This window comes from Lemur catta, chromosome 26 (genome assembly GCF_020740605.2).
Source record: "Lemur catta isolate mLemCat1 chromosome 26, mLemCat1.pri, whole genome shotgun sequence".
Taxonomy (NCBI): Eukaryota; Metazoa; Chordata; class Mammalia; order Primates; family Lemuridae; genus Lemur; species Lemur catta.
In genome coordinates, this window is record NC_059153.1 from 8,772,326 (window position 1) to 8,792,347 (window position 20,022).

General features: G+C 37.2%; 1 protein-coding gene and 1 pseudogene across 1 annotated transcript in view; both read left to right on the forward strand.

The window, feature by feature from the left end:
- LOC123627649 (ankyrin repeat domain-containing protein 26-like) overlaps positions 1-20,022 on the forward strand; it is a 35,734-nt gene that overhangs the window by 10,725 nt on the left and 4,987 nt on the right. Inside the window, exons 5-10 of the mRNA XM_045537322.1 lie at positions 6,480-6,513; positions 6,795-6,936; positions 9,344-9,714; positions 15,776-16,063; positions 16,988-17,190; positions 18,195-18,444. Coding sequence (XP_045393278.1) covers positions 6,480-6,513; positions 6,795-6,936; positions 9,344-9,714; positions 15,776-16,063; positions 16,988-17,190; positions 18,195-18,444 — 1,288 coding nt within the window. The remainder of the gene's footprint in view (positions 1-6,479; positions 6,514-6,794; positions 6,937-9,343; positions 9,715-15,775; positions 16,064-16,987; positions 17,191-18,194; positions 18,445-20,022) is intronic.
- Positions 363-446, forward strand: LOC123627794 (annotated as a pseudogene).

Sequence of the window (20,022 nt, forward strand, 5' to 3'; positions counted from 1 at the left end):
ATAAATCTCGATATAATTTCTTAGACCTCATTTTACAGAACCTATCAGCAGTCTTTTCCCCAGTGAAAAGCTCTCTCCTCCGTAATCATTTTTTCCCTTGACTTTCAGGATATCACTCCTGGTTTTTCCTCCTTCCTCTCTAGTTCATCCATCTTAGTCTGTTTTGTGTGCTTGCCCTCACACCCCACCTTCTGCACATTGAAGTGTCACAGGGCTCAGTCCTCAATCTTCTTTCTCATGACTTTTATTACCTTGTGTGTGCTAATGGTTTCCTTAATTCCAGACCTATATCCCAAACTGCCTACTTGACCCCTCTCTTTGGGTAGCTGTTAGGTATCACAAAATTACCAGGTTGAAAATTGAGCTTTGTGCAGTGGCAGTATCATAGCCAAGGAGGTTTATCTGAGGTGCGATTATTGCTAATTGAAAACTTTTCCCAAATTTGAGCTACTGATGTTCTTCCTCATACCTCCCCCTCATGGAGTCTTTCCTACTTGAGTTAATGGCAACGCTTCCAGTTACTCTGACAAAGACCTTGGGGTAATCCTTGACACCCCCCCCCTCTCTCTCGTCTTTGACATCTAATATCTAATCTCTCAGCACACCTTGTCAGGTCTTCCTTCAAAATATGTGCAGAAGCCATTCACCACTTGCCTGTCTAAGCCACCACCATCTGCTGTCTAGATGAGTGTAACACACTGCTAAATGGTCTTTTTTTCCTAATCCTCTTTCCATCAATGCTTAACCCATTGCTCCTATTAAAACAAGTCAGATGATGTCATTCCTCTGCTCAGAATGTCCCCATTGCCTCCCTTTTCAGCCAGAGTATATGTCACCATTCCTCCTAATACCTAAAATGCTGTGCATGATCTGACCTTTAGTACCTCTGACTTAATTTTTCATTTTTCTATCCCTTTAGCTCTGCTACTGTCTCACTGAACTTCTTGCTGTTCTTAAATTGTCCAGGCACACCTCTGTACTTGGTGGTTCTCTCTATTTTAAATGGTTTCTCTCAGATAGCTTCCTGGCCACTTTTTGTCTATTCCTTCAGTTCTTTCCTTAACAACCATTTTCTCAGCAAGGCCTTTTCTAGACATGCTAACACTTCCACCATCCCTCTTCTCCCACACATAAGCATTTCATTAACCTGCTTTACCTTTTCTCCTCTAATATGCGATGTAGTTTGCCCATCTATTCTGTTTGTTGTCATTGTGTGTTTCCTTCACTTTCATGATAGGACATTTGTGTGTTCACTGCCATATGCCCTGTGCCTAGAAAGCAGCCTAGCATGTAACGTAGTAAGGAGCTACTCCATAGAATTGTATTAACAGTGTATGGAGTTTACCCTGTGGGTATTGTTTTAATCATCAGACTAATTCTCATTTAAAATCACAAGAATGGAAAGACATGCACCACATGTACTTGCCATCAAATTGGTACTGACTGTTCAACACTAAGGTGCTCACATGGTAGTAATACTCATTGGGTCCTGGTCATGTGGAGGGTTGGGGGGATGAACCCACAACTGATGGAAGCAGAGCGGACTGTATGGGGGAAGGGCAGGCTTGTAGCCCTGGCTTGGGTGAGACAAATGCATTACATGTAACAAAAATGTTTGTACCTCCATGCTATCCTGAATTAAAAAAAATAAAGTTAGAAATATTTTAGGGATCATTTAGTAGAGTAGGATTTTCATTTTTGTGAGCAATACTAGATTCCACTGCAAGATTTGTAAAAGCCAAAATCCCTTCATTAAAAATATGAACATAAGCACATATACAAATATTTTGCATAAATGCTATTTTATTTCATTATGAACTTATTTTTTCGAGTAGAATATTAAAAAAATTGTGAATAAAAAAGTGTGACATGGCTTCATTGTGACAATTTTACTTGGCAATTATGCATTTTTTGGATTCTTTTGTATATTTCTAATAAGCTATATTCTGTCTATTAATTTGTTTCCATTTAGGAAGAAAAGCCCAATAATGTGTTTACTCAGTATTTATTCTTTTACTGTAATTATGATCGTTTTAAATATAGTAAGACAGATCAAAGGAATTGCAAACTGCATTTGTGTTTTATTTTTTATTTAATTATTGTTTTTTTGCGACAGAGTCTTGCTCTGTTGCCCAGGCTAGAGTGAGTGCTGTGGCATCAGCTTAGCTCACAGCAACCTCAGACTCCTGGGCTTAAGCAATCCTCCTGCCTCAGCCTCCCGAGTAGCTGGGACTACAGGCATGTGCCACCATGCCCGGCTAATTTTTTCTATATATATTTTTAGTTGGCCAGATAATTTCTTTCTATTTTTAGTAGAGATGGGGTCTCGCTCTTGCTGAGGCTGGTCTCGAGCTCCTGACCTCGAGCAGTCCACCTGCCTCGGCCTCCCAGAGTGCTAGGATTACAGTCGTGAGCCACTGTGCCCTGCCTCCATTTGTGTTTTATTAAGAAAAGTGAAATAGAAGAGAGGTAAATTTAATGTACTTAAAAAATTCTTTCCAAAGGATGATGAGCCTTCAATATCTGAAAGAAGAAGATAAAGTTGGAATTTAATGCTTTCTCTAGTAAGAGAGCTATGCTGGTGAGGCACAGTTTCTTCTGACAGAGCAGCTGCTGATCTTATACGGGGTTTTTGGGAGAAGTGGCATTTGAGGACTGGCGGCCTCTCAGAGGAATACATAGGCTGACATGATCTGTACTGGCACGGTTATTTGAGTGATGCAGTGGTTGAGTGCTGGGCACTCCCAGGCATGTTTATTGGAATGAGTTTGTGTCTGACGGGCTGTCTTTCAGAAGCAAGTGGCTGACATTGATTGGTGAATGAGGCCAGTGGTCACTGATGGATTGACTAGATTTAAAACTACTTGGGGGTGCCTACTTGTTACCATGGCTACAGATCACTCATTTTCTAAGTACGAGGACCAGACATTTTCTGTTTAAAAGTTGCCTTCTATGAACTATTTTCAAAATGAAAACTTTTTGTTATTCTGGAATTGTAGACTTATTTTTGCAGTTTGAGTCGAGGGCAATTGTTTAGTAATTGCTCTCAGGAAGATATTTTCCCCTACCACTTTGTTTTTGCCTGCTTAGTCTTAACCAGAGAAGTTATCTACATGATTTGTTTTATGACTGTTTTATCTTTGTTTTTGATATTTTTAGAGGCTCATGCTCAACTCCTAACATAATCTCTTGTGGGAAATTTCAGTTTCTTTGTAAATGTATATAGGTATATGATAGTGATTTTCTTACACATTTGTTTATTGCACAAAAAAGGTAAATACACTTTTCTGTTGGTGAATCCAACTATTTACATTACAATTAGCTAGGCTAAAAGTATACAAAAATCAATAAATTATTTTATTTTCAAACAAAATTATAGTTCATTACAATATTACCATTTTCAAACACTATAGAATGAAGTATAAGTATTCTAAAAGTAAAGATTTCCCCCAAGATATTTCCCGATTCCTTACATTCATGTTGTATGTACTTCATGCTATTTTATAGCTTTTGAAATGAAACATTATCATATTTAAACAGAAAACCAAAAATATAGCACAAATCTAATTATGGCCCCTGTGCCTAAGAATCATTGCTTGTAGGCAGTGAGCTCCAGACTTTCAGGGTAGCATTCAAGGTTGGCATATCATTCACCTCTCATCATTTTCTTCTATGTCTTTTATACTTTTCCTTTCAAGTTCCTAAGAAATACCTAGACACCCTGTCCCTAATCTCTGTGCTCACATTCTTTCTTAAGCAGGTTGGCTTTCTCCTACTTTTTGCCTGGTAAGCTCCTTTTACATTTTGTCTGTTCCGTGAAGCCTTCGTTGTGCTCAGATAGAACTTTGCTGAAAGATCCACTCTTATGTATCCCATTGTATCATAATTGCAATTTACTTGTTTTTTGAAGCAGGGAATATACATTTCCTTGCATGTTGTTGGTATTTCATAACTGTTTTTTGAATTAATAAATGAATTGAAATGGAGAAGACTCTTAATTTTCTAAAAATTGTCTCTATATTGTCAATATAACTATTAGAAAACATTATCTCTTTTATGTGTTTTTTTAAAGTATTGATCCTGCATTGCAGTATAAGGGACGTAAAGAAAAATGAAAATGAAAAATGGACCTCAAACGAATCTGTGATGAGCAATGTATGAGAAAGCCAGTTTACTAACTGGTGGTGTGAATGACAGAGCTTGAAGTGAAATAGAATGAAGGAAGATAAAATCTATAAGTCCTTTATGTCCTTGTGAAAGAATGTCAGCAGTGATTACTTTCACTGGAAATAGAATAGTGTAGTCTGCCAAAGCTAGAGAATACTCAACTGTATCAATGCTGTGGAATGATTAATTAAGATGAAGACAAGTGAACTTGGACAAGGAGCAGTTTCATAAATGTTCGCCATGGAACCCTGACTGTAGTGGAGAGCATAGACAACTCTCGAGTGAAATGTTCCTGGGAAAGGCAGTGGAGAAACGGGAGGTAACTGAAGAAGAATGTGGGATTCAAGGGAGTTTTCTTTCTTTATTTTAAACTGGAAGCTTTTAGAGAGTATATCTGTATGCTGTTGGGAATGATCCAGTAGAGAAGGACATGTATGTGAAATTTAATTTTGTTTACATGTCTAAGCACTACAAAGCTTGATACATTATGTTTTGACCATTTGTAGTAAATGAATTGTCCTTAGAAGTTCTATTCATGTATGATTTTATAGTAGGATGTTATTTCTTCAGAATTGGTTCAGAAATGAAATAGTCTAACATAATTAAAGATGCCAATGATGACCTAAAAGTTAAACTACAATACATAGATTTTAAAAAGTGTAGTTATAAACCTACAAACACTTAAGCCATACTTGTTACAGTTTAAACATTCATTTTTAACTGTATATATTACAGTACCTTTGCCAGTAGCATAACGAATACCTATGATTTGGTAAGGTGCTCTAAATTATCAGGTATATGTGTCAACTTTATAATTATTTAGATTCTGGGGGGAAGGGGAGGTTTTTCTTCAAGTGCAAAAAAAAAACAAACTCTTACTATCTACTACAGGTTATTAGTTCTGGATTATAAAGTTCTAAAGTATAAAAAACAGTTTCCTTGTACCAACAGTGTCATTGATATGTATTATGTGCTGAATAAGTATTTGTTGAATGCATGAATGAACAGTTGAATAGATGAATGAATGCCTGTTGATGACTTTCTGTAGAAAAAATAAATTTTTAGTTTATTAAAAGTAGGTTTCCAAATTTGCCTGGGTATAAAACCTTTTGAGAAAACATTTACAAGATTCAGAAATCATTATATATGATTTTAGCCAGAAATGGAATGATAATATGGTTTTCTCTGCTATCCTCTAACCTTTTAAAAAATATTTATTTATTTAATTAATTTCAGGATATTATGGGGGTACAAACATTTTGCTTACAAGTGTTACTTTCACAGCATATGGTGAAACCCATGCTTTGGAGCCAGCAACCTTGAGTTTGAATGCTGGGTCTGCTATGGACAAGATTTTTTTATGTGTGTGTGGAGACAGAGTCTCACTCTGTTGCCTGGGCTGGAGTGCCATGGTGTCATGCTAGCTCACAAAAACCTCAAACTCTTGGGCTCAAGCTATCCTCCTGCCTCAGTCTCCCAAGTAGCTGGGACTACAGGCACGTGCCACCATGCCTGGCTAATTTTCTCTCTATATATTTTTAGTTGTCCAGATAATTTCTATTTTTTAGTAGAGATGGGGTCTCACTCCTGCTCAGGCTGGTCTTGAACTCCTGACCTCGAGCGATCCACCTGCCTCCACCTCCCAGAGTGCTAGGATTGCAGGCGTGGAGCCACCACACTCGGCCTATGGACAAGCTGTGTGAGCTTGAGCAAGGCCTTTCTGTGCCTAGCTTCTTCCTTTATGAAATACTTAATGTGTTATCTACCTCACAGGATTATGGTGAGGACAAAAATGAGTTTCCAGCGTGCACAGTGCTTAAAATAATGCAAAGTATCTGTATAGTAAGTCCTGAATAAGCTAGCTAATAACATGGTCAAAAAGGGATTTCCCTCATATAAGGACATAAGTATTATTTCCCAAATAGGTTTGAGTGCCAGTAAAAGCTTGTTTTTAGTGAAAAGGAGAATAACAACAATAAATATACCCTGGTATGTTTCTTTCTATTAAATAATGCAGATAACATGTTTTTCCTTTTGCTTTGAATGTCAGAAAGCTTGATCTAAATTTAATTCTTTGTTATGATATTATTAATATATTTTCTTTACCTTTTAAAATTACTTTCTATCATTTAAACTTCCTTGTAAAAATTATTATATTTTATATTACCCTTAATCTTTTCAATAGGAGAAATAAATTTACATATGAATTTTATTACATAAAAATTAGACATTTTATGTATAAAAAATTTTAGCTATTCTTTATATTTTACATATTTATTATTTGTCTGAAAGAAATTGTTTTATTTTTCCAGGCCTGCAAAGCAAACATCTAAGGAGAAGAACAAGGTATTTAAAAATAAATTATCAAAAGTATTATGGTTAGAATATAGACTATACAACATAAAATAAGAAAATAGAGAATATTTTATTGTAAAGACGTTTACTTTGAAAAAGCGATTAAGACGCAGTAGCCATTGATAAAGGTATCCTTTGAACAAAAATCAGTTCGTTTTAGAAGAACCTGTGATTTTACTTACATAAAAGTTGGAAAACCAGCACTTTTGTACATTTTGTTTATGCTATGAGTATTTTGGAGATGTATTGAAGTAGTGTTATTTATTTTGCAGGTCAAAGAACAAATACATTCTATGGGTGACCATAATGACTTAACTTGGTCATCTGAAATGGCCCCAGAGGATTATGACTTGCCTTCCTCCTATTATCAGCATTTTATGTTGCCTGTTGAACAGCTTGGAATGGAGTGTAAAGGTAGAACCATTGTATAAATCTAAGGCCTTCTTCCGTATCCTTTAGTAATGTATATACCCATTGCTTAGCACTGCACCATATAGCACTGATGTATTTTAGTCACATTCATCCCAGAAATATACTTTATGTTAATGTAGAGTTAGAACTAAGGTATATTGTACACCCTGAGCCGAAGAGTTATTATAATTCTAGTGTGCTTTTCTCAGTATGAATGGCCCTCATAGTCTTTTTGTTGACTCTCTTTTCCACTGAACCTATACTCAAGGGCAGGTTTCCATTAACTTCCCCCTGGAATACTGGAATAAACTTTAAACTGTTTCCTCTTCTACCCTAGCTGCCCCAACTGTGGTCTACTCTTCAACCATAATTATATATTTTGAAAAATAATATCTGATCATGGTCCTCTCTTGCTTAAAACACAGCTATCATTTCTCATTGCTATAACGTTAAAAATCTCAATTCTCCAACATTATCCTCCGTTATTTTCTACCCTTCTTTCTGTCTGTGTCCCAGCCACTGTCTTAGATGCTTGTCGCTATAATCAATAGCTTTCATGAGGTATAATTAATATACGATAAACACATATATAAAATATACAATTTGACAATTTTTGACATATATGGAGACAAGTGAAACCATCACCACTGTCAAGGTAGTTAACATTCATCACACGCAAACGTCTTCTCATACCACTTTATATTCTTTTATTAAGACACTACTCAATTGTTTCCCAAAGTATTTCCACAATTTTCCATTCCCATCAGCAGTATCTGACAGTTCCAGTTGCTCGGTATTGTCGCAAACATCATGTATTGCCATTTTTTAAAATTTTTAATTTCTAGGCATTCTGATGCGTGTGTACTGTGCATATCATAATGGTTTCAATATGCATTATCTTAATAACTAATAATGTTGAGCATCTTCTCATGTGCTTATTGGCCATCTGTATAACTTCTTTGTGAACTTTTTTTTCACTTCTATTGCCACTTAAAAAATTAGTTTTTGGATATTTTTACTTTATTAACAATGTCTTTTTTTTTTTTGCAAGAACTTTGTCCCAGTTTGTGGCTTGACTTCTCATTCTGTTAATAGTATCTTTTAAACAGAAAAAGTTTATAGTTTTGATAAAGTCCAATTTATCTGTTTGTTCAATTATAGATTTTCTTTTTTATGTCATGTCTAAAACGTCTTTGCCCAGCAAAAGATCACAAAGACTTTCTCCTGTGCTTCATTCTAGAAGTATTATGCTTTTAGGACTTATATTAATATTTGGATCTATGTTCCATTTTGAGTTCATATTTGGTATCTTTCCATTTATGTAAGTTGTATTTAATTATGTCAGTGATATTTTACAGTTTTTAGTATACAGGTTTTCCTTATTTTACCAGTTTTATCTGTATTTCATTGTTTGATAAAGTTGTAAATATTTTTAAAATTTTAATTTGCTTATTTGTTTCTACTATGATTTTTTTTGCAACCTGGCTCAGGGGAATGGCCACTCTTCCTGGCTCTGTGTGAACACCAGGCATGGTTTCCTCTATTTCTTTTAACTGTTTTTCCCCCCTTGGTCTTAGGTAGTTTCCTAGCACACATGCACTGTTCATTACTCTGCTAAATACCCCACGGGGGATCTCTGCAGATCTCCCAGTTTCTTTCCCTGTGCTGCTCTCTCCTCTCCAGTGTTTTGTCCCGTGATCTCTGTCTGCCTTGGTTTTACCAGACTGTCAGTTTCATCAACTCAACTCAGGGAGTGTGGGAGACTGTACCTGAGGTTTTTCCTCCCTTACTCATGGCCTGGACCGTGGGTCAAGGCAGAGAGCTGGGGCATTCATAAGGCTTACTTCACTTGTTTCCTTTCTTTCAAGGATCCTGGTCTCCATTGCCTGAAGGTCCACTGTCTTGAAAATCCTTGTTTAATGTACCTTACCTGTTTGGTTTTGGTTCTTTCAGGTAATAAGGACAGCCAGCACTTGTTACTCTAAGTTGGCTGGAACAAGATTGCAGCGGAGCTTCACCACAGTCCATAGAATGTTTTCCTTCTCTCATTTTGATCGCTTCTTTTCCATCCTTCCTTTCTCAAGGTAGCCACTTCTTGCTCAGAGAAAGCTTCCCTGGGCCCAGTGTAGATCAGTTTTTCTTATGTGATCATAGAACTCAGTTTTCTTACAGTATCTGTCTGAGTTTATAATTGTCACTTACTTTGTCTTTGTTCTTCACCACACTGGAAGCATTTAAATAAGAACAGATGTCTGTTTTATCTGCAGAGCTGAGCATAATGTCTTCCACTTTGTAGGCACTCAATATATGTTTGTTCAGTGTATGAATGGGTGAATGTTAAGCATACAGTGCTTCATATGCAAAAAGTACTCATATCGTTTATGTCTATCTTGTTTTCTCCCTAATACAGATACAGATTCTGCTAGGGTCTTGAGAATGCAAGATGTGGTTCTTTCAAGTGCTAGAGAAATAGAACTTAAAAATGTTCTGTGTGAAAGACTTACAGGAAAAAGTAAAAAGATGGCAAACATGGTTAGAGTACCACAAGAGGAAAATGAAAACATGTTGCTTGGTCAGCAACTGGAAGGTGCTGAAAACAAAGCTAACAATAAGGACAAGGCAGTCATTAATGTGCAAGACCAATTGTATGACAAAGTGAAAAATCTTCAAGCTCAGAGTGAAAACCAAAGTCTTCCAGTAGAAGAAAGATTAAATGTCTTAATCAATGAATCCAATCAAGTAAAAGAAAGACTGTATCAACATTCAAAATGGGAAGCAGAAGTAAGTATCAAGAAAGATACATACTTTTCAAACTTCTAGAAAGAAAATTTAAAGCAATATATTTGGTTATGGCCACCTTGAATCTAGTTGAATATAAAAATATCTAGGTGATAAATGTATTTGCAATACCAGCCTGGAAATGCACCTTGTTTCCAGCTAATAAAAGTTAGAGCTGAGACATGCTTTACTTTGAATAAAGACATTGTGTCACCTATGAGATTTTTATGGGTTAATTTACAATTTTTCAGTAGATATAAACTAATATTAATAATGGAGACTTATAGTGCTGAAAATACCATTTTAATATCTTTATGTTGCTACATTTTAAGACCATGAAGAAGGAGATAAATGGAAATGTTCCTATCTGAAATGAGGATTTTGAAGTTAAGATTCCATTATGTGGGCTATTTTGACAGTTGAGTCCAGGTTTTACAGATGAACTGCTCCCCCTTGTCTCTGCACCTTCCCCTTCCTGGGAAAGCATTGTGTACTTTTTGTCTGCATAGATTTGCCTGTTCTGAACATTTCATTAAAATAGTCATACAATATATTACTTTAGTATGGGCTTCCTTCACTTTGGATTATGTTTCAGGGATCATCTGTGCTGTAGCATGTGTCAACACTTCATTTCTCTTTATTGTTGATTAATATTCTACTGTATGGCTATACCACTTACCCATTCATTAGCTGGTGGACCTTTAGGTTGCTTCCACTCTTTGGCTATTATGAGTAATGTGAAAATGAATGAATATTAATTTCCAAGTTACTGTGTGGACGCATGTTGTTACTTGCCTGCCATTGGAGTTTATCCTCACAGTTAATTGGGCTGATTGCAACATCTCTCCACCATACTCACGCTGTCCTTTTGGCTTTTCAGTTTCTGTTCATCTGGCTTCATTTATTCAGACTTGGCACACAATTTTCCTCTTCTTCGTGAAGCTTTCTCCCTGAACTTACACTTCAGCACTGGTCTAGCCTATGCAGAACAACATAGCCCTAAATATTCCATTGGTTTTATTTCCTCTCACACTCTTCTGGCTGCTCCCTAAATTACACTTGGGCTTGGGGAGGTTCAAGGTGCTCTCCCATGGCCTGGATTATGTGATTTCCCAATGGGAACGTGGACCACAGGAAGAAACTCGGTCACCTTCTCCTGCATCCTGGATTCACTCCCAGTTTTCAGCTGGCCCCGGGCCTATGGGCTGTTTATGTTCCCTGTGCTTCCCAGAATGTTTAATTTCCTTTCACTTTTCTGTTGAACTCCTGTGTTCCCTCTTGCATAATATATTCAAAGTGTGATTGTCTACACACGATTTTGGTTCTTCTATGAGGATAAGTGGTGTTAGAAATGCTTCTAGTCAGCCACCTGCAAAAACGTAACAGTGCTTACTGTCTTATTACTGAGTAATGCTTCGTTGCATGGATATTCCAAACATTTTATTGATCTTTTCATCAGTTGATGGACCTTTGCATTATTTCCACTTTTTGGCTATTATTAATAATGCTGCCGTGAACTTTCATATACAGTTTTTATGTACACATATCTTTCCATTTCACTTAGGTATGTACTTAGGAGTCAAATTGCTGGGTCATCTGAAAACTCTATTTGTAACCTTTTGTGGAGCTGCCAATATATTTTCCAAAGTGGCTGTGCCATTTTACATTCCCGTAAACATTGTACGAGGGCTCTAACTTCCCTACGTCCTTGCCAATACTAATTTTCCATCTGTTTGATTGAAAAAAGATTCCATCCCAGTGATGTGAAATAATACCTCATTGTGGTTTTGATTAGTATTTCCCTAATGAGGAATGATGCTGAGCATTTTTTGATGTGCTTATTAGCCAGCCATGTATCTTCTCTGGGGAAATGTCTATTCACATCCTTTGCCTACTTTTAAACTGGGTTTTCTTTTTTATTTATGAATTGTAAGAGATCTTTATATATCCTGTATCCTCCCTCTCAGTGGTTTGCCTTTCCACTTTCTTAATGATGGTATGTTTTCAAGCACAGAAGTTTTCAATTTTGATGAAGTTGAGTTAATCTGTTTTTTCTTTTGGTGTTATGGCTAAGAAGTCACTGTGAAATGTAGTCACACCGAATTATGCTTCTGTTTACTTCTAAAGGTTTTGTAGTTTTAGCTCTTACCTTTAGCTGTTATATTTGGAGATAAATTTTATATTTGGTCTTTGGAGGGAGTCCAACTTTATTCTAAGGCATGTGGATATGCAGTTTTCCCAGCATCAGTTGTTGAAGAGTGTACTTTTCCCATTTAATTGGTTTGTAACCCTTTTTGACGATCAATTGATTTTAAATGTGAGGGTTTATTTTTGGGTTAATAATTCAAATCATTGATCTATGTCTATCCTTATGCCAACACCAAATCAAATTTTACAAGAGCTCTTTTCTTAATCATGTTGCATATTTCCAGTTGTCTTACAGTAAGAAGTCAATGTAGTGGAAAGTTTTTAACTTCATTTTTTGCTTTTTAAAGGAGCATGTGGCCAGCTTATACCTTGCTGACTCCGTGACATGATGGCAAGTCAGGCTTACAAGGGCAGAGTCTGTTCTTTTTTTTGACTTTTCATTCAAACTTTAGTCTGTGGCCTAGAGACTCCCTCTTGACTCCCATTTCCATAAAATCTGGATCACAGGCTCCACTGACTGAGTCTGCTATTCACTGCATTATGTTTTATTAAGTCATTATAATTTATAGAATCATTTATACTTTTTTGCTGTCTATGAAAGAGAAGGTTAGATCTGAGCTTCAGCTTTCCTCATGGCAAACTGAGATAATCCATCACCTTTCAGTTCACAGTAGATGTTCCTCTGACCTGGTACCTGGTTCTTCTCTATAGCACTAAGAACTGATTTTTAGGACACACACCACAGTGGCATACGTATGTGTTAGTGGTGGCAGGGCGCTGATCTTTGGGCCTCCTTGTGGTGTACAGCAAACCAGTGATGGCAGTAGTGGGCTCCTGGGTGGCAATTGTATCACCAATTTTACGATAGCAGTGCTTGGCCTGTCCCTGGGCCCCTGGGTGGTACATTTGTGGGGACACTTATGGCAGTGTGGTGGGCAGCTGTCAGCAGTGTCCAGCTTGACAGAGTTGTCCCTAGGCTCCTGAATTGTGTGCTGGACAGTAGGATTGTCCTCGGGCTCCTGGACAGTGTCTGTGGGCACTGAAAGCAGCATGTAGGGTGGCCAATCCTCAGGCCCTGAGGCTGTGGGTGCCACAGCAGTGGTGACACATGGCATAGGCCCACCCTCAGGCCCAGAATGTGTGCTAGCCTAGGAGGGATGAACTGATCCTCAGGGCCCTGGAAGGTGTTTGTGGGTGCAGCTGGAGGAGCAGCAAAGGCAGTTTAGTTGCCCTTGTGTTCAGGCTTTCATATGGTACATGCAGGTGCTGGCCACAGCAGGTTAGGTAGGCTGGTTCTCAGGCTCCTTAATGGTATATATGAACTAGCCAGTCCTGGGGTCCCCTGAAAGTGTGCACAAGTGCACCATGGCCCTGCCTCTGGAGGAGGCAGAGTCGCTTTCATAGCCAGTGGCCTCAGTCAAGTGGCCCCCTAGCTCTGGTGCACATGCACCCTTTGTCCTTGGGCAGCTTCCCTCCTGGGCCAGACCCCCTAATTCTCAGGGTTTCAGGGTGGTGTGTGATGTAAAGTTTGGAGCCCATCTGCACTGCTGGGTTCAGCAGGTACACGATGTTGTAACCCTCTACGGGAACATAGTGGGATGTCAGTGGGGTGCCAGGGAGGACATGTGGCGGCTGTTGAGCCCCAGGGCAGGATGTAGCCCAGTGAAGATTTGGCTCTTAACATGGCATTGTACTGCACCCTCTCAGAGGGTACGTGGGACTCGGCGTGAATTGCCTCTCAGGAGCTCCCTATGCTCAGTTCAGGGACTGTGAGGGCTGAGGGGTCCCCTGTGGCTTGGATTGCAGGTGTCCTCAGGGGAATGTGGATCACTGGGGTTCATTCCCTTCCCTTTTCCCCACAATAGGAAGTCTGGCCTGGCTCTGAGCTGATCCCAGCTGGAGTGGCTTCTTCCCTTTCTTTTGCTTCCATGGTTCCATGGGTTCCTATTACTTCCCTGCTGAATTCCAGAGCTCTCTCTTAGAGGTTTTGTTCAAGGTGTGGTCATCTAATTGTTTTGGTTCTTCTCTGTGGAGGATACAAGTTCTGGTTGCCTCCCTCAGCTCTGTCGATGATGTCTCTGTCTATGGCATGAATATGAAAGAATGAATGGAAAACTGTTTTAAAACCAGCACAAGCTACCCTCTGGTTACATTTTTTGTTTATATTCCTCTTACTTCAAAAATACATCAATTCCAGCTCAATAACCAGCCACAAGTGTCCTTTAATATGGCATCAGGCTCAGGCTTAAAGTGCAGGACCTACCACCATTCCAGATGGGTGTACTCAATGTATAACATTTTTGCACCATTTTAAAGTCACGAAATTGTGATCTGCACCGTCGTAAGTCAGGGATCATCTATGTTTGGTAAATCGACATGTGGAGAGGCTGCAAATGGGAAACAGGTATTTGAATCCAGAGAGTCCTGGATCCTTGATATTTAATTTTCTTTAGCTTATCTCCTGCATTGATTTTACTTTCACCCGCTGTGGAGCAGCAGTGCAGTTTCCTCCAGGTTTTAGTATCATTTTCTCCACTGTCCATGTAAGCCTTCCTGTGAGTCTCTTCAAGGGCCATCACGCTTCCACTGACAGTCTCCTTGGAGGCCTTTTGGTTTTCATTCTTATTCATGTCTAGGTCCTTTCAGCTTCCACCTTCCTCCTGGTGTAAAGGTATCTGACATGTTTTAACAGTTGTTGTTGTTGTTTTTTAGTGGCAACACCCCATATTTAATATCAGTATCTGTATCAATTATCTATTGCTGTATAATAACCCACCTCAAAATTCAGTGTCTCAAAACATTTACTTTGTTCACAATCTTCAGTTTTAGCGAAGGCTGAGTAGGGCCAGCTCATTTCTTCTTCATGTGACAACAGCGGGGGTGACTTGAAGCTGGGGACTAGACTCATTTAAAGGCATGTTCATTCATATGTCTGGCCGTTGAAGCTTACTCTTTTGCCTGGCACTCTAGCTGGGGCAGTCAGCTGAAATGTCTATACAAGGATTCACCATGTGGATTGTGCTTCCTCACAATATTGTGGCTGGATTCGAAGGACAAGCTTACCCAGAGGGGAAAAGTCAGGTGGAAGCAGAATTACATTTTCTAACCTAACCTTATAAGTCACACAACAGTTCTGTCACATTATAGTTACTAGAAACTGGTTACTAAAGCCAACCCATACTCTGGAGAGGGAATTTCATGGGAGTTATATCAAAAAAAATTTTAGACATGCCTTAAAAGCACTATTTCACTCACCTGTTATAAATCAAATCAGCATTCCATCTAAAGGAAAGTAATTTGTTCCAACTCAGTACCACCAAAATCCCAGCAAGTATTTTCGTTTGTTTTTGTTTGGTATGCTACCTTATTCTGTGTAAAGTAACAAAGGATTACAAGACAGTGCTGTAGAATTAAGGCATTTTTATTAAAAAGAGAGTATAGATCTTGTCATTAAACTTCTATAACGAGATATGATTGCTTTGTAACTCCAGGAATCATTGCTCCTTGGAAAGCAATTAAATTAGCGTAAAACCTTTGCAGTTCATAAAAATAGTTCAGTGTAATGTCCGTAAAATTTCTTTAGAAATTTTTTGGGAATAATGATGGAGGAACGGGTATAAGACTTCCTACTAAGCGAGTTTAAGGAAGAAAGAATTGAATTAATCATAGACAATGTCCTAAGATCAAGTGTAAATGTTGTTTGAAAGAGTAAAGTATGTATTTTGTGAATCCCAGTGGTTTAAACTTTGCTCTTGATTTTCTGAATCATTCAAATGTCCATCTTTGAAGAATCTACTACAGTATAGATAGCATTTTATTGCAGCTCAATGTATTTCAAAATGTGTTATTAGTTTTCTGATACCCTATTCTCAGCCTACTTCCTTCATTATTAAACTACATTATTTTATTCATGCAGATTGATGACATTATGGAATCTCTGGAAAATGTGTGTTCAAGATGTCGCTATCTGGATGCCAAGAATCAAGTTGATCAAGAGGAATTATTCTCTATGAAAGCAACACAAGAACAATGTGAGATGCTAGAGAAAGAGAACATGAAGTTGGAAAAAGAATTTTGGGACCTCAAAAACCATATGCAACAGATGGTAGATCTTGGTGAAATTAAAATGTATAAGGACGACATTGAAGAAAGAGCAACACAGGATGTTGTAGAAAAAATAAAAGAAGTCAATCTATTTTTGCAGGTTAGTTAAGTGTGAAACGCACTTTCATTCATTTCACTGCAGATGATACTGTGATGTGTTCATTGTGTGTGTTTCCTCTACTTCCGTTATAGCAATTGGTTTTGTAGATTTCTAGAAGGAAGGTGGCATATGCTTCTCCCTTTAAATCTTTTAGTTTCTATCATCATTATAAATAAATTCATCTTTGAGAATATTGAAGCTCCTTAGACAATCATTTGATTATTAAGGCCAGTTAGCATAAAACAATACTATTAGGAAAAGAAAAAATTGTGATTTAGAAATTATACTGTACTCTCGAGTTTCTTTTTAAGTTACATTGCTCAACTTTTTAAATTTTAATTTGATTATATTATTCTTTGGATTATTAGAATTCATGAGTACTAATTTAGTAATGATTCATTTTTTTATAATTCCGATTAAATTATCAATTTAGTTGATAATTGATGTTCAATATATTAAACCTCAGCTTCTTTTGTCACATATTTAAAGTTGTTCTCGGAGAATGGGTGTCCTTCTAGCATTGTGGGTGGTCAGCCTGGGAGTATCACTTGAGACTACAAATTGGAGATAAGCCTGGGCATCGTAATAAGATACCATCTATACAAAAAGTAGTAAAATTAGCCAGGCATGGTGCTGCACATGTGTATTCCCAGCTACTGAGGAGGCAGAGGCAGGAGGACGGTTTGAGCCCAGGAATTGGGAGGCTGCAGTGAACTATGATCTGGCCACTGCACTCCAGCTGCAGTGACAGAGACACTATCTCTAAAAGTAGAAATAAATAAATAAAAGACAGACACTGTCTCTAAAAATATAAATAAACAAACAAAATAAAATAGCTCTCTGATTCAAAAGTAAAGGAAACAAATATACAGGAATTGTTCAGGTGAAAGGATACTAAAAATGTATCCTTTTTATGTGTTTTAGTCACAAGCGGCATCTGAAGAATACATAGAACAGATAAAAGAGGATCGTGTGGCTTCAATAAGGAGTCAGACAGAAGTGACAATTAAAAATCTGGAATCTGAAATCTCCAACATGAAATTTTCTCAAGGAGAAGTGGAAAAGTATAACCCCCTGTATCAAGGAGAATTAAAAGCTGGGGAATATTTGTTGAAGAAAGCAAAAAAGTAAGTCAAAATATGGAATAGAAAATAAATTAAGATCATTAATTTGCCTTGAATGCATGCTTTTTAGTGAGATAGGTTCATGAGATTAGTGGGACGTGAAAGCTAACTAGATAACAGAATTTTGGAAAACAATGTTAATAAATGAACTATCTTTAAAAATGGTAGTCCAGGGCAGTTTATGACTCTCCCACTTGTTTGGTTATATATGGTTTTTCCCCCCTTAATATTCTCGTGTAGTTAACCTTACCTTATAGTCTTTCCTTGAAGTATTTTTCAAGCCTTATAACTTGGTATTATTGTTATACAATTGCTTATCACCATTCTGCTCATAGAAATATTACGAGTTTAACTACTTTTTGGAAGATTACAACTTAAACTGAAAAAATAAAGGAGTATGACTACTCTAGGCACATTTTGACATTCAGTAAATTAACTTCTTTACATTGGTTTACTAAATACAATTATTTCTACCTTTTTTAGGGATAATCCTTTTATGATATATATTTAAAGAGTACAACATGATGTTTGGATATATTTGTACATGGAGAAATGGCTATTATACTCAAGCAAACTAACACATTCATAATGTTCATTATCCCTTACCCTTTAAATACAAGTATTTCTAATGGAATCCTCAAGAATCTTATAAATAAGGCCATTCCAGGAGGCAGCAAGTGTTACCTGTTAAGCCATACATCATTGATAGAGATTTCTCTCCCCTCCTTGCTTTACTTGAATTACTTATTTTGTAGAAATTCTCCTATATATATATATATATATACATAAGTATATATATAAATACACACATACTACATATATATACACACACACATACTTCTGTAGAACAATTGTAAAACTATAACTACATACAGTAGGCATGCTGTGATACATTTTCACAGTTAAAACACTATTTAATGGGAAATTCCATTTACTCTTATGGTAATTTTTTTTTAAAATGCCATCATTTAGGAAAAAATGAAATACTAAACATTTGTCTTTTGCAGTTTTCGCAGAACTCCTGAGCGACTAGCAGCGTCCAGTCGCAATCTTGTTGAGGAGACACAGGGGAATGGAACTTGCTTTCCCACTCGAGCTATGAAGACGGGCACCTTCTTCTATGAAGAATCACCTTCTATTGGAACTGTTCATAATGGCTTAGGTCTTCACAGAGAGCTTTCTTCAAGAGAAAACTCAATGTTCTTTTCCTCATTCCCATGGACTTCAGATGCCAACTTGGAGACCTACTTGACTGAGGTTAGTTATGTTGTCTTCTTTCCTTTGGGTTTCAGATTTCTGATATAATTCTTGTTTCTCATTTGGTGAAATACTGTGTTGTTAAAACGACCTATGCATGATAAATAAAGGTCATAATTATCTGTGTTAATAAAGAGAGGAAAGTGAAAATTTTCCATTTTCTTCAAGTCCCTGCAGCTGTCATTTTCAAGAGATATCTGTATATTAACATTATTCAATATATGGAACTGAAATGACAGGTTTGAAATTTCTTTAAAAGCAGCACTTAAGTTAGATTTTAGAGACTGAATCTTATTGCCTAATAACTAAAGGCATATTGCAAGGTGCTTTGGCTTACTTTCTAGTTGATTTTAGTTTGGCTATTGTTCATAACCCTTTTAAAGTTTTTTGTACCATCTTGAATTTTCCACCCTTAATCACAAGTCAATGATTGCCATCCAAGCACTTAACCACAAATAGATGTTTATTATTAAAAGCAATCCAAGATAAATAAGTTTGAGGAATTAAATAAACCTATAGTATTTAGATTAGATTTTAAATTAAAATATTTGTCATTTTCTGTGTAAAAGTATATCTTTAATTGCTATGTTACTTACAGCATTTTTATCTTAATTACTGTAAAATTAGGCTATTGATGGACAGTTTCACAGCACTTTTTAAATACTTAAATCAAGCAAATATTTGAATTTTTTAATTCAGGATATTATGGGGGTACAAACATTTTGGTTACGTGTAATACATTTGCCTCACCCAAGTGAGGGCTACAAGCATGTCCTTCCCCTATAATGGTGTGTTCCACTTCCGTTAGTTGTGGATTCCCCCCCAGCCCCAGTCCCCCACCTGATTGGCACCCAATGAGTATTACTTCCATGTCAACACCTTAGTGTTCCAATTCGATGGTGAGTACAGGTGGTGCATGTTTTTCCATCCTTGTGATACCTCATTTCGAAGGATGGGCTCAATCTCTATCCAGGATAGTATAAGAGGTGCCAGTTCACCATTGATTTTTGTAATTGAGTAGTATCCCATGGTATATATACACACCACATTTTATTAATCCGCTCATGTGTTGATTGGCACTTGGGTTGTTTCCACTTCTTGGCAATTGTGAATTGTGCTACTATAAATATTTGAATGGAGATGTCTTTATTGTAGAATGTCTTTTGTTCCTTTGGATAGATGCTCAGTAGTGGGATTGCTGGGTCAAATGGTATTTCTATTTTTGGCTCTTTGAGGTGTCTCCAAATTACTTTCAACAGGGGTTGTACTACTTTGCAGTCCCACCAGCAGTGTATGAATGTTCTAATCTCTCCACATCCACGCCAGCATTTGTTATTTTGGGCCATTCTCACTAGAGTTAGGTGATATCTCATTGTGGTTTTGATTTGCATTTCCCTAATGATTAGAGTTGTTCAGCACTTTTTTTATATGTTTGCTGGCCATTAGTCTCCCTTCCTTTGAAAAGTTTCTGTTCATGTCCTTTCCTCATTTATTGATGGGGTTGTTTGATTTTTTCTTGTTGATTTTCTTAAGTTCTATATAGATTCTTCTTCTCAGCCCTCTATTGGATGTGTAGAA